The 23429-nt window shown below is 49.4% G+C and overlaps 1 protein-coding gene across 1 annotated transcript in view; it reads left to right on the top strand.

The window, feature by feature from the left end:
- The window catches only part of GALNT2 (polypeptide N-acetylgalactosaminyltransferase 2), a 178987-nt gene that overhangs the window by 98072 nt on the left and 57486 nt on the right, over positions 1–23429 (top strand). Inside the window, exon 3 of the mRNA XM_082611509.1 lies at positions 14336–14489. Coding sequence (XP_082467635.1) covers positions 14336–14489 — 154 coding nt within the window. The remainder of the gene's footprint in view (positions 1–14335; positions 14490–23429) is intronic.

Genomic DNA, 23429 nt, shown 5'->3' with positions numbered 1-23429 from the left:
TGTTGAGGAGCACGGGCTTGTGGGCTTCAGTAGTTGTGGCTCACAGGCTCTAGTACACACGCTCAGTCGTTGTGGCTCCCGGGCTTAGTTGTTCTGCGGCACGTGGGATCTTCCCGGACCAGGGATCGAACCCATGTCCCCTGCATTGGCAGGCGGATTCTTAACCACTGCGACACCGGGGAAATCCCTGCCTTTGGTAGTTTTAATTGAACATTTTATATGATTCCATTTTCTCCCTTTTTTACCTTTTTTTTTTTTTACAGCTAATCCAAGTCTAACTTCAAACAACACTGTCCTGCTTCACAGTTAGTACAAGTGTCTTACAGCAAAATATTATGAATCTCTCCCTCCCATTCTTTGTATCATTGCTGTCATTCATTTCATACTCCATTCATATATATAAACATATATAAGCATACAGAATCAAATACATAGTTGCTATTATTATTTTGAGCAAACTGTTATCTGTTAGATCAATTAAGAATAAGAAAAATGGGACTTCCCTGGTAGCACAGTGGTTAAGAATCCGCCTGCTAATGCAGGGAACACGGGTTCGAGCCCTGGTCCAGGAAGATCCCACATGCCGCGGAGCAACTAAGCCCGTGTGCCACAACTGCTGAAGCCTGCACGCCTAGAGCTCATGCTCTGCAACAAGAGAAGCCACCACAGTGAGAAGCCCGTGTACCGCAATGAAGAGTAACCCCTGCTCGCCACAACTAGAGAAAGCCCGCACGCAGCAACAAAGACCCAATGCAGCCAAAGATAAATAAATAAAATAAATTTATTAAAAAAATAAGAAAAATTCCAAGTGTAATTTTACTTTCACTTATTCCTTCTCTGATTCTCTTCCTTTCTTTATGGAGAGCTGCATTTCTGACCTAAATCATTTTCCTCTCTGAAGAGCTTCTTTTAACGTTTCTTGCAAAGCAGATCTACTGGCAACAGATTCCCTCAATTTTGAGAAAGTCCTTATTTCTCCTTCACTCTTAGAGATTAATTTCACAGGGTCCAGAATTCTAGGTTGATGAATTTTTCTCTCAACCCTTGAGTTATTTCATTGCATTCACTTCTTGCTTGCGTTGTTTCTGAGGAGTTGGATGTAATTCATACCTTTGTTTCTCTAAAGTGGTATTTTTCCCCTCTGTCTTCTTTCAAGATTTTTTTTTCTTTATCATTAATTTTCTACAGTTTGAATATGCTGTGCCTGGGTGCAGTTTTTTTGGTATTTATCCTGCATGGTGTTCTCTGAGCTTCCTGGATCTGTGGTTTCGTGTCTGACATTAACCTTGAGGAAATTCTCAGTTATTATTGCTGCAAATATTTCTATTCCTTTCTCTCTTCTCCTGGTATTCCCATTACACACGTTTCACCTTTTGTGGTTGTCCCACAGTTCTTAAGTATTCTGTTTTGTTTTGTTTGGGGCTTCTTTTTTTTTTCAATCTTTTTTCTTTAATCTTTGCTTTTTATTTGGGAAGTTTCTATTGTCATAGCCTCAAGCCATGAGGTTCTCACATCAGCCATGGCCAGTCTCCCAGTGAGCCTCTCAAACTCATTCTTCATTTCTGTTAGTGTTTTTAACCTCTAGCATTTTTTTATAATCCTTCCTTAGAATTTTCATCTCTTTGCTTACAGTATTCATTTGTCCTTCCATATTGTCTACTTTTTTCATTAGAGCCCTTAACGTAGTAATCATAGTTGCTTTAAATCCTGGTCTGATAATTCCAACATCCTGCCATATCTGAGGCTGGTTTTGGTGCTTGCTTTGTCTCCTCACACTATGCTTTTGCCTTTTAGTGTGCCTTGTAATTTTTTCTTAGAAACCCAGATACGATGTCCTAGGTAAAAAGAACCCCAGTAACCAGGCCTTTGGGGATGTGCTGATAAAGTGTGGGGGAGGGGAGGCGTGCTGTCCTTATGTGGCAGGTGTCAGTCTCCTAGTGAGCCTGCGCCCCAGGTGTCAGCTTCACAACTGCTGCTCAGCTGTCCTGCCACTCAGGTGGGACAGGATGGTTAGAGTCCCCCGGAGCTGGGCATTCCCCTTCCTCCGGATTGATTAGCTCTCTTGAGGCCTGGCCTTGTTAACAACGGAGTGCTTCTGCTATTTCAGAATGGCTCCTTCCCCCCACCACTGGAGGCCTGAAGGGTAAAAGTCACGGAACTGTGGGGTCCCTGGGCCTCCCCCACCGGAGTTCTTACCCGTCAGGCTCACCCACAGTGAGCCTCCGGTGGTTCATTCTGCAGCTCGGGTCCCTCCCCAGCTTTACCTCCTGCAGAACTTGCTGCCCCAGAAATTTTGACCCTCTGTATTCCCCTGCTGGTCTCCCCAGTTCTGGGAGCAGCAGTTTGCCCTGTGAGCTCACTTCTCTGAGGGATCTATGAGGACTTGACTTTTCAGCTTGTTTAGCTTTTTATTTGTTAGGATGGAGTGATGACTTCCAGACTCTTTACATGCAGGACTGGAACCAAGAAGTTAGTTCATAAAATTTTGCTTTGATGGTGACAGAGAATTTGATTGTTAGCGTTTCTTTTTGGGGAGGGACGGCGTCAGCCCAGGGAGTCCAGACCCTCCTGTGTTACACCCTCCACATGTCCCAGCTGCACTAGATTTGGGAGCGTGTGTGTGCGTTAGATGTCTCCATCAGGTCTGCCCCCTCCCTCCCCCCGGCTCCGAAGCCCCGAGCCACAGTTCCTTCCTATGTGATAGGCATTCCCTGCGCAGTGGAGAGCGTATCTGAATGGAAGAGTTAGCTCTTAAGCATTTCTTTATTATAATAATAGGATGTACTTCTGCTGTGTGGATTAATGAGAGATTTCCTGTGGGTTGTCTCCTATTTGCAAAACCAAGCGTTCTCTTGAATTTTAAGGCATATGTGGGGAGTGGGGGAGAAGCCATGTTCAGGGCACGTCCTAGACGTGACCACTTAGATGAGTCAGACCCCATAGTTAAAATCAATGCGGCATTGACCCGGGCTTTCATGTCCTTAACTGTTATACAGTTGATTTCCCTATCTTCAAAGAGATAGGAATGTACTGGTTTTCCTCTTATTTTAAGTTATTACTAATAACCTTTGATGAATGCACCATGTCCTTTTATTTTGCCTTTGAAGGACTTTATCTTTTTTTTTGTTGAAACGTTTTTTTTACTCAGCCATCATACACATGATTTTTTTTCCTTTACAAACTATTTTGTTGTGGTTAAGAAATACATTTTCCCCAAGAATCATGGGCACAGCCAGAATTCTGTGGTCTGCAAGGAACTATGGTCACAGCACTTTCCACTCTGTGAGTAGGCTGTTCAGGAACTCAGCGGCTTCCTGTGTTCTAGGTGTTGGGTATCTGGTATGTGTAGATGGATGGATGGGAGGAGGTAGCACTCAGTCCAACGTGGCCAGGAAATCCCCTGGCAGATGGAGAGCCTGATATAAGACAGCAAGAACACCCCCAGGCAATGGCCTCCAACCTTTTTTAACCACTCACCCTATGAGCAAAATCATTTGCTCCACATTGCAGGTCCAGGGTGGAGGATGTTTGCCCTTAGATTCCGTGATTATTGTTTCTAATTCAGCATCATGTTTTCCAGCTTGAACCACTGAATTTTTTTTTTCAATGCTGATTTTTTTTTTTTTCTGGTACGCGGGCCTCTCACTGTTGTGGCCTCTCCCGTTGCGGAGCACAGGCTCCGGACGCAAAGGCTCAGCGGCCATGGCTCACGGGCCCAGCCGCTCCGCGGCATGTGGGATCTTCCCGGACCGGGGCACGAACCCGTGTCCCCTGCATCGGCAGGCAGACTCTCAACACTGCGCCACCAGGGAAGCCCTCAATGCTGATTTTTAAAGTGTTGTTTCAAATGGAGTATTTATTTGTCAGTTTTTTATTTTTGAAAATCTATCTGATGGAGATGTTTTATCTTTTTTTTCCTGTGTGCAGAAAAAAGCCCTTGGGTCTGAAAATCAGTTTCTCCTCGTAATTCTCCCTCCTGTATCCTCTCCTCTTGTCTCCGCAGCATCTCTGATCTGACTGGTGAGACCAGTTGGCAGGGTAGTGGTGACGCAGAAGGACCGGGTGAAGGAACAGGCCAGCCAGGGGTTGAAGGGCCGAGGTCTGGCTTTGAGGATGGCTTGTGGGTGGAGGGAGCCAGGGAGCTCCCATCCTTAGAAGACGTGGCCTTTGAGAGCAGATTTTCTTCTGGCCTTTATGAAACCTCAGGGTCATTCTCATCATGTTCATTGGGAACCTCGTGGGAGGGGGTGAGCCTCAGAGAGCAGGTAGGGAGAGCGTTGAGGAAGGAGAGTCCTGATTAGGTTTTGGGTCCCCGGGAGGTCCCTCCCATCCTTGGCTAGGTCTTCACCCGCCCCCCGCCCCCCGACCCGCTGCTGCTTCATCACCCAAGACAGTTGATGTCTCAAAACAGAAATTGCTCACGTTCACGTAAAGATGAATGAAATAGGAATGGCGAAGTGTGGAACAGGTCTTAAATCCCGGCTGTGAGTTGCCTCTGATGCTCACCATCACTTAGCTCTTCTGCTTCCCAGCTGTTGGAAGAGAGGAGAGGTGAGCCACCTGTGTGTGTATTCAGCCCATATGATAAACTTGACTTGAACCAGTGATGTTGCAGATTAGTTAGAAGACCTTGAATAGAATTGGCCAGAATTCCCACTGTACATTTTCTCAAACAGGTTTTCCAGTACTAACGCTGCAGGGTTGGGGGAGAGTGCTCCCCTGACTTCTCCCCCTTCTTGTTACCAAGTGCAAGCTCGCTCTGTTCGCCAGTGAATCAGAGACAAGGAATACGACTTTATTCGCAGCAGATGGTAGACTGGTGTCTCTGACAAACCATCTTATTGGGGTCTGGATGCCAGTTTCTTTTAGAGAACAGAGAAGGTGGGGGAGGGGATGAGGAAGTATAAAGTAAAAGGGCCATCAGTCTTGCAAAACATCTCCTGGAATGGCCAGCCTCCGAGAGGGGATGTGTTAGTTTCTTTTTTCTTGCAGCCATCCACAGGTGGACAGGGTTCCCTGAGGCAAGCCATTGTCTATGATTATAATAACAAAAGCAACAAAAAGCAAAGGTTAAAGTCAAAGAAACAGATCCAATGTGGAGTCCCATTTAGCTCTTCCCTGTTACATTCTGCGGGGTTTTGTGGGTTGCAGCACTGTGCTTTTTAAAAATTATGGTACGATATATATAACATAAAATTTACCATTTAACCATTTTCAAGTGCACAGTTCAGTGGCATTGAGTGCATTCACCTTGTCTTGCAACCATCACCGTCATCCCTCTCCAGAACTTTCTCATCTTCCCAAACTGAGACTCTGTCCCCATTAAACACTGACTCCCCATTCCCCTCCCCAGCCCCTGGCCCACCATCTACTTCCCCGCTCTCCTCCAGGCACCTTGCATACAGGAGAGTCATACGGTATTTGTTCTCCTGTGACTGGCTTGTTTCCATTGGTGCAGCGTCCTCAGGGTTCCTCCGTGTAGTAGGTAGCGTTTGTCAGTGTCTCCTTCCTTCTCAAGGTTGAGCACTCTTCCACTTCGCCTCTGCACCTGGATGCTGTGAGCACATCCTCCTGGGTAGCACGTGCGACACCTGGGGGCGGGAGGGCAGCTAACACCACACGGCTCCTGCAACCCGGGCCTGAGACCCCGGGGTCTGCACAGTGTCCTTGCCAGGAAAAGAAGTACCTCTGAGTATTCCGAGAGAAACATCGCAAAAGCAAGCAGTGGACTTCCCTGGTGACACAGTGGTTAAGAATCCGCCTGCTAATGCAGGGGACACGGGTTCGAGCCCTGGTCCAGGAAGATCCCACATGCCATGGAGCAACTAAGCCCGTGCGCCACAACTACTGAGCCTGCGCTCTAAAGCCCGCGAGCCACAACTCCTGAGCCCGCGTGCTCCAACTACTGAAGCCTGCGTGCCTAGAGCCCGTGCTCTGCAACGAGAAGCCACCCCAATGAAAAGCCCGCGCACCATAACGAAGAGTAGCCCCCGCTCGCCTCAACTAGAGAAAGCCCGCGCAGCAACGAAGACCCAACGCAACCATGAATTAATCAATTAATTAATTTTTAAAAAATCCAAAAAACAAATCTTCTGTTGTCCTTCCCCCATTCCAATGAGTAAGAAAGCAAAACCGAGGACTTAGATCAGGTCGGTAGCCGGAAAAGGGGTGGAGCTCTTAAAAGAGCATGATTTTGAGCTGGGTTAGTAGAAATATAGCGCCCAAAACAATTCCGGTAGCGTCCAGTGCCCTCCGTGCTGTCACCCACCCCTCCAATATTTCGTTCTGTTCTGTTCTGGGCACAGGGTGTTTAGAGATGCTCGTAAGTTCGAGTCGGTCCAGATGATGGTGACTCAGATGGGCAGGAGGCTGGAAACAGCGTCCGATGAGGAGCGCTTAAAATAAATGGGTGTTTTTACGGAGGGCCGAGAAGGGCGAAGTGGGATCGTGATGCCCAAATATTTGAAAAGGTGCCACAGAGGAGAGGCTCGTCATTTTCCTTTTATTTGAGACTCTGGAGAGTGGAAGTTGCAGGGAAGCAGTGTTGCTGTAGAAGGGAACCAAGGCCGGCAGCTCCAGCTGGCTTCATGTTAGGGGTTTAGTGAAGAGACTTTCACACGTGCATCCCTGGGGCCTTCTGCCTCCAGCAGCACATGATGTCCGCCTTCAAGAGAGGCCCCACGCCCTCCACCCAGAATGTACTGGGCCGGGGCGGGGCGGGGGGGGCGGGTGCCCTGGGGAAGGAATGGGACCTGCACTGTGAGGCCGCTCTCTGGTGCTTGGTTGCCATCCCACCCACTTCAGAGTGAGTTGTCGTCCGCAGTGGAAGGAACTCGGCTTTGGGAAGAGAGAGACCCGGGTTTGACTTGTGGTTCCATCTTTTTTTTTTTTTTTTTAATATTTATTTATTTATTTGGCTGCACCGGGTCTTAGTTGTGGCACACGGGATCTTCGTTGCATGTGAGGGATCTTTTTAGTTGAGGCTCTCAGCTGTGGCATGTGGGATCTTGTTCCCTGACCAGGGATCGAACCCAGGTCCCCTGCGTTGGGAGTGCGGAGTCTTAACCACTGGACCACTAGGGAAGTGCCATGGTTCCATCATTTTAGTTTAACTTCCAAGTCTCACTTGCCCAGTAGGTACAGTGGAAACAGTAGTGGTCACATGTACTTTGCAGGGTGATGGTGTGCTGCGTTGAGTCTGCATGCAGCACCTGTCCTGTGGGCCCTGGTTAGCGACGCCCTCTTTCTGTCCTCCTGCCTTTCAAGTATCAGCCCCAATTCTGCATTGTAGGTTCACTTTGATATTTTTACTAATATTTGGGATGAAAAACCATGTACAACAAACTAAATTTATTGTGTTTAGACACTATCACACATAGAGGGAGAGAGAGGAGTTTCTATTGAAAATTTGGAAAAGAAATACGTATAGGAAGATTCCGTGACTTCAAGGCAGGTGTAGATCTCATAATGCAAATCAGACTCTTTCATGGTGGGTTTTAGTTATTTTGACAGCACAAAGAATTTTAAATAAGTTGAGTATTTACCCTATAGTGTCTGATTTTTTTCTTATATTTTCTTCTAACTATCTTTTAATCACTCCTTTGAATTTTCTATTTTTTCATCCTTAAAAATGAATTGTGTAGGATCCCTTATTTCAGGAGACAGTTTCTCACAGGTGAACAAGCTGTCATACCAGCTATCCAGTGACAAATAATAAAGTATTACTTACATATCTTTGTTATTGAAATGGATATATTTGTTTGTAACCCCGGCCTCGCCCTGGTCTTCTCTTTCGTGGTGCAGCCTTATGACCTTCTAGAGGAAGAATATGAGGAATTTTTTTTCTTTTAAGCATAGTAAAATTACATTCAATCTGAGATGAACTGAGAGGCTAAACTAAATCGGAGAGCTTTGTCCTTTGATTTAGAATTCATTCTATTTCCCTCCTCAGCCCCTTTCCCAGAAGAGGCTTGCTGTTTCACACAGGCTAGCTTTCAGTTTGTTTAAGCCGTCCTTCCCGGGGAGGACTTGAGTGAAGATCTGCAGCCTGGCCGTGCTGCCAGCACAGCATCCAGACGCCCCGTCCCTTGGCTGGAGGGACCCCAACATCAGGGCCCTGCCTTCCCTTCGTGCGCCTGTGGGTGTGGACAACGAGGCTGCCCTCAGGGTGTGTGTCAGCAGGGTCCTGATCCCCCAAAGGACTGTCACACCTGAGCGGTCTCTAATCTGAAGACCACGTGTGTCTTGGTGCTTCCATATGTTTTGTGGGGTTAATCCTTTGAACGTTCATTTTCATAGATTTACATCATTGTTTCTTTAAATACGAGGTTTAGTAAAAATGAAAATTTTAAGAAAGAGATGATGGTGTTTGGAAATGTTTAAACTTATTTTAAAGTTAATTGAACAAGTCATCCAAAGGCAAGCCGTTTCTTGAATATAAAAACGTCTTTTCTAAAAGGTAATTGGAGGACTGGTTGTTAGGAGCCTAGAATGAGCTTTCTCATGGCAGTGATGTCCTGAGTGGCACTTAGGACCCTGCGTGAGCCAGCCTTGCCCTGAACCCACAGGGCACAGAGCTGGGGCGCCCCGACCTCCGCGCCCCGTGCAGGCTCCATGGACCATGCGTGGTTGTGATTCCCGGCTGGCCTCTGCTCCAGGGATGCTGTGCTGGTCTGTAGTCTGGTTAAGATGGGCAGAAGGGGAAATCCCAAAACTCCACTAGGAAGAAAAAGATTCTGGAAAGACAGGTGTAGCTCAAGGCCTGGTGGGTGGATAAGGGGAGAGAGAAGAGACTCTGGGTTCCAGAAAGTAAGTGCAAAGGCTTGTGAGGGACAGCAGGGGTGACAGAGGAAGAATGTTAGTGGCCAAGTAAGTCGGAGATGGGAAAGGAAGAAAAGGAGAAATTGCTGGGCCAGGGAGCCATGGGTGGTGAGGGCGGGGCGGCCAGTGGACAGGTGTGTGTCCTGCGGAGGGGACCACGGCAGGGGTGGCAGGAAGCCGTCTTCCCAGCGCCCACCTTTCTCCAGGTCCTGGCCCTTTTCTCCCAGAGGCAGCTGCCCCGGGCCCCGGCTTCTCCCTGCCTCTGGACGTTGTGTTTCTCGGCTGGAGGGCTGGAGCGGCTGCACCGCGCCCTTTCCTGCTGCCCACCTGGACGGTTCGGGGCCGCTGGGTGAGGAGCTCCCATCAGAGACCAGATGAGCAGAAGAGGAGGCCAGAGTGACCGCGGGGCCCTGGGTCTCTGGGTGCGTCCACAGAACTATCTGAGGCTGTAAGGCATGCTGAGGTCGGACGTGGGCTTTGCAGGGTGTGGTTTTAAACAGTCATTAAACGTGTGCTGTGCGGCGGGTTCCAGCCCTGTCGGCTCCGGAGAAGCAGAGAACGGGGGGGCGGCTGGTCCCCGAGCAGGTGACCGTGCAAGGGAGGTGCTTGGGGCCAGCAGGGGGGCAGGGGGTGGGACGACGGGCTGAGCCGTCGTCCAGCCCCAGCGCCCCCCCATCCCCCCGGCAGGAGGCAGAGGAAGCCGAGCTGATCTCCGGCCTCTCCATCTAGACCTCGATATCCAGACTGTAGAGCCTACAACGATGCTGTTAGGAGAATACTGAAGGCTGAGCGGCTGAAGATACCTCAGATGCTTTAAATGAATGCGTCTCCGAGTCCAGACCGTAAACAGATAGGGCACGTGGTTCCTGGGGACCAATGAGCCCGTGAGGTGCCAGCAGAGCAGGGCAAACAGCAGTTAGAGGTGAGCCTTGGTGGGATTTTGAGTTAGTTATTAGATGGAGGGGTGGTAAACCCTGTGAAGCCCTGCGACAATAGGTGTGTGAGAAAGCCGTTGTCAGGATGGAGCAGAGAGTGAGGAAGGCCCTGGGGAGGGGCTGCAGCTGGGGACGCCAGGGAGGCTTCCTGGAGGAGGTGGCTGCCCTGGGAGGCTACTGGCTGCTGGCAGCTGGCAGAGCGGAGTAAGTGCATTAAGACCAAACAGCCCTGCCTTCTAGTGTCGCAGTTTCGCCTGGGCTCTGTGTGAATGGTGGGTCAGGGAGGGTTTAGTAAGAGCTCACAGGCCTTGCCCCGTGGAGGGCCGAGGGGCAAAGCTGGCCAGAATGGTGATCCGATCTCTGTCATTATTGTTCACAGAGCCAGAGGTCCTGTCCCTGGGGCCCGGGTTCTGCGGTGGCTCCTGGCTGAGGGGACGGGAGGCCGGCTTGAGAGGGCACCATTTAGAAAAAGCCTGTAAACCAGTGGAAGGAGGTCTAGGACCCACGTCCAGCGCGTTCGAGAACAGTCCTCAGGTGTGGGTATCAGCAGTGGGAGACCATGTGTGGGAGCCGGGCCTTCTTCTGAGAGATGCGCTTCCCCACCATCAGCCCGGGCCGCGGGCAAAGCAGGAGGCTGGTCCTTGCCCGCAGGGAGCCCCTTCCTGACCCTGGGAGAAAGGGAACCACAGGGACATCAGGGGACAATCTTGGCCTCGAAGGGTGGTTGGGGGGTGGGGGACTTGAGCGGCCACGGGTGTCTGTGGAAGGGGCTGGGAGCCTGCCTGAGGGCTGTCAGTGGGGCAGGGGGTGTCAGCTTGACGGAACCATCAGGAAGCCTCACCTTCATACAGAACCAGAGGTGTCAACACTCAGGGTCACACAGTCCCTCTTTCAGCTTCAAAGACCACATCTAGGAAGGCCTGTCTTCTGGAAATGAATCTCCTCACAAAGACCTTCAGAACCTAGTGTAATAAGCGAGCGGTTTCCACAGCCCTTCTCAGGGTGAAGGTCCCTTCCTCCCCCTCTGTTGTTTCAGCCCGTGTTCTGTTTTCCTGTCATCTCGGTGATGAAGCTGGCTTCTGTCTTCTCATGAGAAGTTTCATATCTGGGGGGTATTTTCCATCCACTGCTTCTGCTTAGCCAAGTCCATTTTCACTAGATTTTTGTGTATTTTTTGGAAACTCTTATTCTAATGCTCTTTCTAAGATTTTAAAGAGGTGATAAAAATACAAGATGTTTTATGAGTGTCGTTTTTTAAAAAGTCAGTATATTCAGACGTGGTATCTACGGTTTTGATGGTTTCTCTCCAGCCTCTGACTTGCTGCTTCCCTTCCTGTCTGGGGTTGGACCCAGGCATATATTCCCTCTGAGAAGCCTGCTCCTGCTGCTTTTTCCTGACTCTGCTCCAGCCCTAGCAATTCCGTGTAATACAGAAATAACTGAGTTCTATAATGGTTCTTTAGCCCAGTGGGTCTGACCCATTATTAGAGCGTGGAGCCAGTTTTATGAGTCACACCTACATAAAACAATAGAATATTATGTGTTCACATGTAGCGAGGGGAAAACCTTCGTTTCAGCTGTGTGTGTGTTTACAGCATGACGTCCGGGCCACGATGTGAGATGTATGTCATAGTCAAACATTTTTGAAAGTCCCTGCTGCGCTCTAACATATCACTAAGCTATAAAGTCATTTATAATCTGTCTCCAGTAAAATGGTGTGTGCCTTGGGAAATTAACTGTCACCGGGCCAGGCAGGGCCCTCAGGAGTGCTATAGAGGATGTCATGTCAGAGGGCAGGGGTCACTGTGGGGTGCCTCTGCTGGTGGGGGCAGTGGTCACGCCCTCTTTGGAGGTTGAAGAAAGATGTGTTTCTGTGAAGTCACAGAGGGCTTCTTCTCCACTGCTTTGCTGGCTGCTGAGCTCTCAGCTCAGATGCTCCTTCCGCAGGAGCCTCTCACCTCCCGGCCCCCCCCTTTCTGTCCAGATTGGGCTCCTCCATTAGGTGCTTTCATAGAACTACAGTCCTCACCGTCTGAGCACTTAGGCTTCAGGGGCGCAGTTGTTACCATGGTCATTATCTTCTTGTCTATTGCAGCCCCCCACAGTCTCCCAGAGCGTGATCTCCACAGGTGGGCATCAGCTCTGTGTTCGCTGTTGTACCCACAGGAGCCAGTGAGATACCTAGCATGTAGTCGACACTTAGTACACAGCAATGGCTTGGGGCCAAGGCAGGGAAGACCCCAGCCCCAGAGCTGATTGACATGAGGCATCCATGAAACCCTGTGCTGCCTTATTGCAGAAAGGGGTCGGGGGTCTGATGGCACAAAGAGATTGAAGGTCCAGGAGCTCAAGAGAGGCCTTACCCCCCACCCCCACACACAGACGCCCGACGACCAGCCCTCTTCCTGCTGACCCCAGTTCTCCACGCAAGAAGCAGAACTAGAGACGAGCATCTCTTGGGTTATGGTCCTTCCTCTGGCCTTGTATGGGGTGATGTAGTTCCAAGTTCTTTGTTGCAGTGAAGAGTTTTCAGGCCATTAAACAAATCAGTGGGAGCCAGCTCATTTGGATTCTGTGGTCGGCGCAGCTGGGGTAGATTTTGGCCGAGGCTCCTGCTTCGTGTAGCCTGTGAGGGGTGAGGTCGTGTGGTGAGAAGGAGGGGCGGGTGTGCTGGAGCACAGGGTGAAGGCAGAAAGGTGGGGAGAGTGGATGATCCATAGGTATCTCTAGGGCTGTCAGCGTGGAAAACGTGTGCTGGAAACATTTCATCTTAGATGGGAGAGAATGCGGGCACACGGGCCAGCTCCCGTAGCCAGACATTTATCAGGGGCACAGGATCACCCCGTAGCCTAGGAGCTTGTGGGTTTTGGAATTGCTTTCCTATTTGAGAGGCTGGACCACTGTGACCCCGAGCATCATTTCCATGGCAACCAGCTGTGATGAGATGGGGGTAGTCAGACCAGCCCTTGTAGAACAGCAGCCCCCAGCTGCCTGCCCCTTGGCCTCCTGTTTCTCTGTTTCGTCTCGGCACTGTGACCACTAGAGCGTTACCACTTCAAGGGGACAGGGGTTGTTGTTACTGTTTTTCTTTCCCCCTTTTTTTTTATTTGTTAATTTGGTTTGAGTTTGCACATCTACTGAATTGGCACATTAAATCCTCATGAAAAATCTTTTCTCATTTTATGTATTTATTTATTTTTAGGAAACTTAGTTTCAAAGAATGAATAACTTGCCCAAGATCATAGAGGTAGCAAGTGGTAAACAGAGATTCCAACCCGGGGCGGGGCAGGTGGATAGTAAGTCCCAACTGTTTGTTCTCGAGTCGCTCTTTCCTCCCACTGTTCTCCCTCTGAGCATCGGTGCCTTTGCTCATCTCTCTGCCTTCTCGCGCCCGGGCTTGTCCAGGCTCGCCCCACCCAGCAGTGCCCTTCCCTCCAGATCCCAGGCTGCACCAGCACTGCCCCTACCCCACCCTGGCACAAACTTCCAGGCCAGTGCGTGTTCTTAGAGAACCCTGTGCTGGGTCCTGGAGCTGCAACAGCTAATCCAGGCAGTGGAGTCAACGCTAACGTATGTGTGGACAGGCCAGACTACCTCCGTGTCCGTCCCCTCCTGCTGAGAACATGAGTGTGATCAGGGTGAGCGTGCCAGGGTGTGAGCATTCCAGGCCATGTGTGTCCCAGGACATGAGTGCACAAGGATGTGACCATGCAGGATATGTGTGCCAGGGTGTGAATGTGATCAGGGTGAATGTGGCAGGGTGTGTGCCAGGGTGTGAGCATTCTAGGCCATGCGTGTCCTAGGACATTGAGTGTGCAAGGATGTGACCATGCAGGATATGTGTGCCAGGGTGTGAATGTGATCAGGGTGAATGTGCCAGGGTGTGAGCATTCTAGGGCACGTGTGTCCCAGGACATGAGTGTACAAGGATGTGACTGTGCAGGGGGTGTGTGCCAGGATGTGAATGTGCTAAGATGTCAGGCTGCCAGGGCGTGTGTGTCCTAGGACGTCAGTGTGCCAGGGTGTGAGTGTGCCAGAAAAGGCTTCACGTACCATGTCATGGGGTCGATGTGGCAGTGGCTGCAGGAAGTATCTCTGAGGAGGTCTCTCCGGGGTTGTTTTGGTGTCCTGTTCTTTGGGGTGTTATTTTTGTGTAAACTTATTTTGTGCCGCCTGATGTCACACGATGGGGCGCCTTACTTTCATTTGTTCAGGATCCTTGTCACCGTGTCTGAGGTGCTTTTTGGCATTACTGTGATCCCTGGAAAAGTGGGACAAGCAGAGCGTATCTCCTTCTGTATGGAGTGTCAATGGTGCCATTCTCCAGGATACTTTGACTGGCATAGAATTCTGTTCCCGGGACAAATACTCGAAGTCTTGGTTTTAACTTTCATGCTGCAAACGGTCACGGTTCAGGTTGCCAGTGTACAGGCATGATGCTGCCTGTTCTCAGGTGGTTTGCTGGTTAGAACTGCCAGCAGCGGCAGCCCTGGCGCTGTCCCTTGACGTCGCACCGACGCGTGGCCTCGGGGCTGCGCCCTCGCGCCCTCGTCCCACACCCTGTGCTCTGCTTCTTGCAGGGAAAGTGCGATGGCGAGACTTTAACCAGGAGGCTTACGTTGGCGGGACGATGGTCCGCTCCGGGCAGGACCCCTATGCCCGCAACAAGTTCAACCAAGTGGAGAGCGATAAGCTGCAGATGGACAGAGCCGTCCCCGACACCAGGCATGACCAGTAAGTGTCAGCCCGCGGCCGGGCACCACCCTGGCCACTTCCTACGTCACAGTGAGTAGCTTCCCCCGGGATGCTCCTTTTTTCTGTCGCTCTGCAAAACAACGTGTGCCGTGTCTTTACGGGGCCGGAAAACTCGGAAAATTCCGAGGCACGTGGTCATGGATCTTCACCCGCAGGATGTGAAAGGGCCGCTTGGGGCCAGGTTCCAGTCCTCCCGACGCCCCTGGCGGGTCCAGAGGCTGCAGGCTGCTGGTCAGAGCCTGAGAGTCACCGAGAGAAAGTGGTGTGACTGCCCTCGTCTGTACTAGTCGCTCGTTGTTTTTAAAATCCATTCACAAAATCGTTTTCCATCGTTCACAAGCTCAGTGGGAGGAAGTGCTAAAGTCTTGCTTACTGGGAAGCTTTACTTGGGAATGTTCTAGAGACCAGAGAGGGGAAAGAAACAGCCCCACAGGGTCGAGGTTAAACTGAGCAGAACTCGGAGGCGGGGGCCCAGGGCCATCTCCCCACTTCGAGTGCCGGGGCTGGTGGGAGGCTCTGCTCTACGTCCTTCCCTAGATTCCTCAGGGACCTGGGGGTTCTCGGGCCTCCAGACGCTCAGATGTGCATTTGTCACCACCGACTAGGAAAGTGATAGCACGACCCTCACTGCCACTCTGTACCTCTGAACCTTGCTGGTAACGATCTTTCATTGGGAAGTGGGGTCCTTAGACGGTTAGTCTTGTTCTATTAAAAAATAAGGAGCCGCATTTGGAGGGCAGCTGTTGCCCCTGGGTGCCACTAGGCCTTCCTGCTCACCTGGTTACTTGTAGAGTCCTTCACCCATCATGTAAAGGTACATGGATGCCACGTCCACTGCAACTCAGACGCTGCACTCAGGTCCCGGGATTCCAGCCAGAGAAGCCTCTCCTGCTCTGGTGGATGGGGAGGTGACGGGGTGACAAGAGGTGAGGGGGCAGCACTGCCCTTGGACAGTCTGCTCCAGTCCAGCGCGTTCAGGGCACCCGGGTGACGGGAGTCCAGGTGAGTCCTGAGCTGGAGGCATCTGCGCAGGAGGCCAGTGACCGGGCTGTGACAGGCAGCCCTGGTCCCCCAAAGGGCCAGCCAGGTCCCATTTCTCCGGGTGTGAGTTCCCGGGAATGAGGGGCAGGTGAGCTGAAGAGAGACAGGAGCGATCAAGCTCCACGTGAACACGTGTTGACGCTTGGCTTTGTTTTCTAAGTTAAATAACACACCTTGAAAGGATTTTCCTCTTCTCTCGTGCTTTCAGGGGAACTTTGTAACCGTGTAAGCACCACTTAACCACACAGGTGCTCTCTCCCTGCTCTTACCAAGCTTTTTTGGGGTTGTAGTCAGCTCTGTGTACCCAGAACAGCTCACAAGGGTGTGGAATTACAGTTCTTTCAGACTCAGAGGTGTGTGTGTGTGTGTGTGTGTGTGTGTGTGTGTGTGTGTGTGTGTGTGTGTGTGTGTGTGTGTGTGTGTGTGTGTGTGTGTGTGTGTGTGTGTGTGTGTGTGTGTGTGTGTGTGTGTGTGTGTGTGTGTTATACTATGTGAAACTAAGATTGATATATAAACATATTATATATTGCACATGATACTAAGAATCTCATCATTTTTATGAATCCAGCCCAGAAGATTGTCTTTGCTTAATATTCCCTGTAACCCATTAATTTATATTTAAGGCAGCTTTACTCGGCCCCTGTACCAGGCTGCTGCTTCAAGTCAGCACGGGTAACTGGTAAGCACCCATCTGGAATAGGGGTTGCTGAGCAGGGGTCCAGGGACCGCGTGGGCTCCGGGAGAGTCCTGAAGCTGGGTGCACGGCCGCAGGGCGGTGCCCACCTGCACGTCAGGGGAGGGTCCCAGATGCACGCGTACCCGCCACCCTCATCCCCAGGCTCGTGGGCCCACCGCACCCAGCCTGTGCCAGCCGCTCCCCACAGCTCATGGACGGGACACGAAGGTTGTCCTTGCTGCGCAGAGAGCGATGTCCATAACTTGCCCGGTGATGGATGAGGAGCAGTGGCTGAAGGCCAGAAAGGGCTAGCGTGGCTTTTCAGAGGGGCTTGGCCTAAACTCAGGAGCGGGCTCAGGTTCTAGCAGAATCTAGCTCAAAAATCGTACCTAGCGACTGGAATTGACCGCTTTGAATTACATCTTCATGAGATGGTGTTGGTTTCACCTCACTGGTCTAAGAGCTGTTTTCCTGCTGTAACCTTCCCTCAGAGCTGAGAGAAAAGGGTGTCCTTTCTGATGGCTCATCAACGTGTGGGCTGGAGTTCTGTCTCCACTGCAAGTCCCTTAAGTGTCCTCAAAACTATATATATATATATATTTTTTTTTTTCAGTTTTTGAAATACAAGTTTGTCCAAACAGATGTTTGAATAGTCATCCCACAGTGGGCTGTGTTTTAGGTGGCTTTAATTTTAGTTCCAGCTACTGTGTCATGTTCATTTGCATGTGTGAAAGTAGCAGCTGGGATGCCTTCCACGTTCTTTGGGTTTGGGCTAAATTAAAATCTCCCCAAAGTCAGTTTGATGCCTGGAACTGAGGCCATGTCCTGTCTTCAAAGTATCAGCTTTAGAACAACCAATATTATTGACTGTCAGGTTCAGGAGATCAAGTTACTGCTCTGCATCCATCCCATCTCCTTCCGTATCTAACAGAGGGCTGTTAAAGTGTGTGACCTTCCTATATAAATACGATAGTTTTTGGCTCTGCAGTGTCTCTCTTTGTATAGACCGATGGACATGCTTGCCCTGTAGAGTTCAGTCTTCACTTGTGATAAATCTGACAGCAGTGGAGGTGGAGCTTAATTAAGAACAAGGGATTTGGAGTCGTGCAGACCTTGGTCTCAATCGGGACTCTCCAGTTCCTGATCTTGCGGCCTTTGTCTTTCATGAGACGCTGTAACATGATGACGTCTGGCTATCGTGAGAGTTAAAGAAATGTTCCCAAGGGCTGGCTCCTCCTCCCCTGAGATTTTGTTCCAGACCCTCCCTTGATCTCCTGCCCTAGGAGTGAGGCCCCGGCCCCCAGCATCTCCCTACCTGATTCTTCTCCATGACCCTTATCACCACCTACACAGCATGTGTCTTACCTATTTACATGATCATTTGAATGTACTCGTTAGAGCCGTGGGCTACATCCGGGCTTGTTATTCGGCCACCTCCCGGCACTTGGTAAACTCAGTATTTGTTGAGTGAGTGAATTGCCTAGCCCAGTGGCCAGCATCTGGTGAGTGCCCTGTAAAGCATTAATAATATGAAGAGTCATAAAAGAGCAAAGGCGGATGAAAGGGAGATTTTTAAGCAGTAAGGGAGATCAGATGAACCCCCAAGATGAGTCTTCTGTGTCGGGTTCTCCCAGGACTGGAAAGTGACACGGTTACAACCTACCCCTTCTTCACTGTCTTCTGGGGTAGATCCAAGGAATCAGGTTCAGAGCCTTGCAAACAAACAAACAAAAAAACCCATACTTTGGGGTTATGCTTTATTTAGCTTTTTTAAAGTATATAACAAATAACGTGCCAAGAAAAAATATTTACATGAAGGAGGAAGCATAGAAAAGCCTGCTGTGAGTGAAATACTTGATATGACGTACAGGAACTCTTAGAGTCTCTTAGAAATTAGAAAGATGGTAGCCCATCCTAGTCTTGAGAGTACAGTTGAGAAGTCAAAAAAAGAAAAAGAAAAAAAAAAAAAAAAGATTTTCTACCTCATTTATTGTTATTTGGAATTTCAAATAAATTATAGAGACTTAAAAGCAAATTAAACCAATGGGAATTTCGAAGGTGCCTTTTTCAGACGGCTTGTTTCTCCCCCTGCCTCACCTTTGGAAGCTGTTGTTAACTGTCCTGGCAAAAAGTAATGGGACTCAGCATCGAAGGTGGGAGTCGGTCACACCTGGGCGTATTCTGAAGGCAGGGCCAACAGGATAGGCTAATGGGTGGATAAGGAAGGTGGCTCGGAGCAAGGCCCCTCGTGAGACGGAGGGGCTGTGGGTGAGCAGGTCTAGGGGACACGTCAGAGGGTGAAATCCAGACACGTTAAGTCCAAGGTGCATTAAGCCTCTAAGGTGGGCAGACCTGCTGTGTAGGTGTTTGGAAGTGTGTCAGGAGAAAGGTCTTAGTGGGGATGTGAGTTTGGGAATGCTCAATGCACAGGTGGTACTTAAAGCCATGATGTGGGGCATCATCCCCCAGGCAATGAACAGAGACAGGGAGGAGAGCGGCCCAGGACCGGCTCTGGATGCTCCAACACTGAGAGTGAATTTAAAGCCCAGGCTGACTTGGATTCCAGTCCAACATTGCAGGGGCTCAGACCTCACGTGGTGCCGAGGCCCCGGCAGAGATGCTCTGCTGCCTTTTTAGAGCAGAGCTGTCGTGAGGGGAGGGTCGTCTCCCTGCTAAAGCCTTTCCGGAATCTGGCTCAGAAGGGTTTTGTGTTGTGTTCTGTTTTCTGGTGTTCTGTTTGTTTGTCCAGAGTTGCGTCTGATGGGGAAGTGAAGCGTAGAAGTGGGGTGGAGCCCGGCAGGTTTATGGAACATCATTCTGTCTGCTGGGGAGAGCTCGAGCTGGTTTACTTTAAAATTGTTTATGTAAGTAAAATCGAATAAACCCTTGGGGGAGAAACATTATCTTGTTTTCTTCTCTCCCCCATCAGCCAGCATTGTTCCTTTTCATTTACTTATGTATTAAGTCCCTTAAAAATGAGAACCACTTGGTCAAGAAACAGATTTCCTTCAGCTTTCAAAAGTTAAATCGTTAGAGAGTTCCATCTTTCCCTTTTGTCATGAAATTAAAAATGAAGGGTTTTGAAACATCTTTGTGTCTAAAACTGAAGTATTGCTCCTGAGACCAGAGCTGCCTCAGTCAACCACGACCCCACGAGTGTCCTTCTCTGGGAGAGGACTTTGTCCAAGTCCCACACCTGGTGGGTTTATCCGGCAGCCTTTCCATCAAGGACATATTGTGTTGACTCAACTTATAAATTACAGTCGTAAGGTTTTGTTTTGTCTCCTTGAAAAGAATCACTAAAGGACTCTGTTTGGACCAGTTTTTTAAATGTCTGGCTTTAATGCCGCCCAAACAGAGATCAGAACTCAAGAGGGGCTGTTTTGTTTTTTTTTTCTTCTCTCCTTTTCTTTTGTTTTTTAGAAAATTTCATCCAGCAGGCAGGCACTTCAGTAATGGGCTGTGCTGATTGCTCTGGTGGAGCGTCCGGGTGGTGTCGCTTGTCTTAGGAGAGCGGCTCATCAGGATGAAGGGCTGTAAGAGGGATGCCATCCAGACTCTTCACTGTTACTTGGGAAGAGTAAACATTGTTGAAGCCAAGGAAAAGTTCTCAGCGTAAACTCAGCAGCTTGGCGTGAAGCTTTGAAGGCCATCATTGTGAGATTCTGTTTTATTTTTAGGAAAGCAGGAGATCTGGGGGAGGAAGAGGAAGCCCAGCTCCGAAGGGCGTCTCCGCTTCTTGTCAGTGGGGTGCCGGAGGGGCTCTCATTTTGGGGGCCAAGAGCCTTGTTTGCTCGTTATATTTTTCTTACGAAAGTCGTGTTTCATCAGCACGCACAACCAAGCCTCCGGCGTGGCCGCTGCCCCACCTGCTCCGCATTCGAAGGGCCAGCCGGGGGCCTGGCAGACCCCCTCCGAGCCCATGGGGCCCCGTGGGCAGGGTCCTGGTCGGCGGGGCTGGCGCTCTGCGGAGCGGGGCCCGCTGCTTGCTCTGGGTTTCGCTGGCCTCGGAGGCGTCTGTGGCTGTCGGGGCAGTGAGCCTTAAACGCCTGTTCCACGATGACCACAGCCACGCACTGTCGGACTATGGGTGGTGTCCTGGCCTGCACTCAGCTTTTATGTGCTTTCACTTTATTCAGTCAGCGGAGGCTCCTTCGGAGTCAGCAGGGAGATCCTTCTCTGGGTGACATCGCACGCCAGTCCCCAGAGGCCCCCGACTGCGGAGCCCACGTCCGGGAGGGCAGCTCAGGGTGGTCCCGGCCTGCTGGGCAGAGGAAGGTGAGATGGCCCGAGGCCCCTGTCCAGGCGCCCCTCTGTGTCTGGAGCCCTTCCCCGGGAGTCCTGGACGTTACTGTCATTGTGCCATGTGCTTTATCGCGGTCCGTACGGCAGGTGGGAGAGCCGGGCCACCGCTGCAGCGTGGGACCACCTGCCTGAGGTCGCACAGGGAGGGGAGGGAAGGAGGGATGGAGCTCTTGGTGGCCAGGTTCCTGCTGACAGTTCTACGTTCTAGACGCGGTGCCTCGCCATCCGCTCTGCACAGGTGTCTTGTCTGCTCCCAGTTTTCAGGCAGGAGTCTTTGGCATGAGGCCCAAAGGCACCCAGAAAGCAAGAAGGCCTGGGTGTTGGTAGCTTGCAGACAAACTCCAGAGAAATTGTGTTCCCAGCTGACCACATGCTGACAGAATCCCGAGAAATTGAGAAGAACCGAGGCTTTTGTTCCTCTTTTTCCCACCTTGGGTTCTCCAGGGCAGTGTAATGGCAGAATGCGCTGTTTCCATTCCCCTGGAACATTCTCATGCCCTGAGGGAGGTGAGGCTGCTGCTTGTGCGCCATCAGTGTGACCTCCCTGTCCTGGCGTGAGAGGCGGGCAGGTGCAGGAGCCGGTGTGGCCAGGCAGTGGGAGGGGGCCAACTGCAAGGCTCTTTGCTTCACACCTCCCCCCACCTCAGTGCAGGGGCTAACATGCACCTTACGTGCAAAATTCAGACCAAAGCCATGCCGTTATTCATCATCTGCTGCTTTGCTTTCTGTTTGTTCAATTGTTTTTATTATTTTTAGTGTTTTTATAAAACCAAGTTTTTAGCACCAGACCGCTCTGTTTTTCCCTTTATATGTTCTTTTGGGACCGTTTCAGGCCTTGTCTGCATCTCGATTAAAGAATATTCTGGGCATTGAAGGAACATACCTCAATGTAATAAAAGCTATTTATGACAAACCCACAGCCAACATAATACTCAATAGTGAAAAGCTGAAAGCCTTCTCGCTAAAATCTGGAACAAGACAAGGATGCCCACTCTCACCACTTCTATTCAACATAATACTGGAAGTCCTAGCCACAGCACTCTGATAAGAAAAAGAAATAAAAGGTATCCAAATTGGAAGGGAAGAGGTAAAATTGTCATTATATGCAGATGACAAGATACTATATATAGAAAACCCTAAAGACTCCACACAAAAACTATGAGAACTGATAAACGAATTCAGCAAAGTAGCAGGATACAAGAATTAACATACAGAAGTTGGTTGCATTTCCTTACACTAACAATAAAATATCAGAAAGGGAATGTAAAAAAACAATCCCTTTTAAAGTCACATCTAGAAAAATAAAATACCTAGGAATAAACCTGACCAAGTAGATGAAAGACTTACATGCTGAGAACTATAAAACATTTAATAAAGGAAATTGAAGATAATTCAAAGAAATGGAAAGATATCCCACGCTCTTGGATTGGAAAAATTAACATTGTTAAAATGGCCATACTGCCCAAGGCAATCTACAGGTTTAATGCAGTCCCTATCAAATTACCCATGACATTTTTCACAAACTAGAACAAATAATCCTAAAATTTATATGGAACAATAAAAGGCCCAGAATTGTCAAAGCAATCCTGAGGAAAAAGAACAAAGCAAGAGGCATAACCCTCCCAGACTTCAGACAATACTACAAAGCTACAGTAATCAAAACAATGTGGGGCTTCCCTGCTGGTGCAGTGGTTAAGAATCCACCTGCCAGTGCAGGGAACACGGGTTTGAGCCCTGGTCCGGGAAGGTCCCACATGCTGCGGAGCAACTAAGCCCATGCACCACAACTACTGAGCCTGCGCTCTAGAGTCCACGAGCCACAACTACTGAAGCCCGTGCGCCTAGAGCCTGTGTTCCGCAACAAGAGAAGCCACCGCAATGAGAAGCCCATGCACTGCAACAAAGAGTAGCCCCTGCTCACCGCAATTAGAGAAAGCCCATGCGCAACAATGAAGACCCAACACAGCCAAAAATAAATAAATAAATTTATAAAATAAAATGACAATGTGGTACTGGTACCAAAACAGACATATGGTTCAATGGAACAGAATAGAGAGCCCAGAAATAAACCCACACACCTATGGTCAATTTTCAGCAAACAAGGTAAGAATATACAATAGGAAAAATACAGTCTCTTCAGCAAGTTGTGTTGGGAAAGCTGGACAGCTGCATGTAAATCAATGAAGCTAGAACACACCCTCACACCATACACAGAATAAACTGAAAATGGCTTAAAGACTTAAATGTAAGACATGACACCATAAAACTCCTAGAAGAAAACATAAGCAAAACATTCTCTGATGTAAATCACACCAATGTTTTCTTAGGTCAGTCTTCCAAGGCAATAGAAACAAAAGCAAAAATAAACAAATGGGACCTATCAAACTTACAAGCTTCTCTACAGCAAAGGAAGCCATAAGCAAAATGAAAAGACAACCTAAAGACCAGGAGAAAATATTTGCAAATGAGGCGACCGACAAGGGCTTAATTTCCAAAATATACAAACAGCTCATGCAGCTCAACAACAGAAAAATAAAAGAACCAATTGAAAAATGGGCAGAAGACCTAAATAGACATTCCTCAAAGAAGACATACAGATGGCCAACAGGCATATGAAAAGATGCTCAACATTGCTAATTATTAGAGAAATGCAAATCAAAACTACAATGTGGTACCACCTCACACCGGTCAGAATGGTCATCATTAAAAAGTCTACAAATAACAAATGCTGGAGAGGGTGTGGAGAAAAGGGAACCCTCCTCCACTGTTGGTGGGAATGTAAGTTGGTACAGACACTATGGAAAAACAGTATGGAGGTTCCTCAGAAAACTAAAAATAGAGTTACCATATGATTCAGCAATCCCACTCCTGGGCATATATCTGGACAAAACTATAAT

The sequence above is a fragment of the Mesoplodon mirus genome (assembly GCF_964341445.2).
Source record: "Mesoplodon mirus genome assembly, chromosome: 2".
Taxonomy (NCBI): Eukaryota; Metazoa; Chordata; class Mammalia; order Artiodactyla; family Ziphiidae; genus Mesoplodon; species Mesoplodon mirus.
This window is presented reverse-complemented; position numbering and strand designations above follow the sequence as displayed.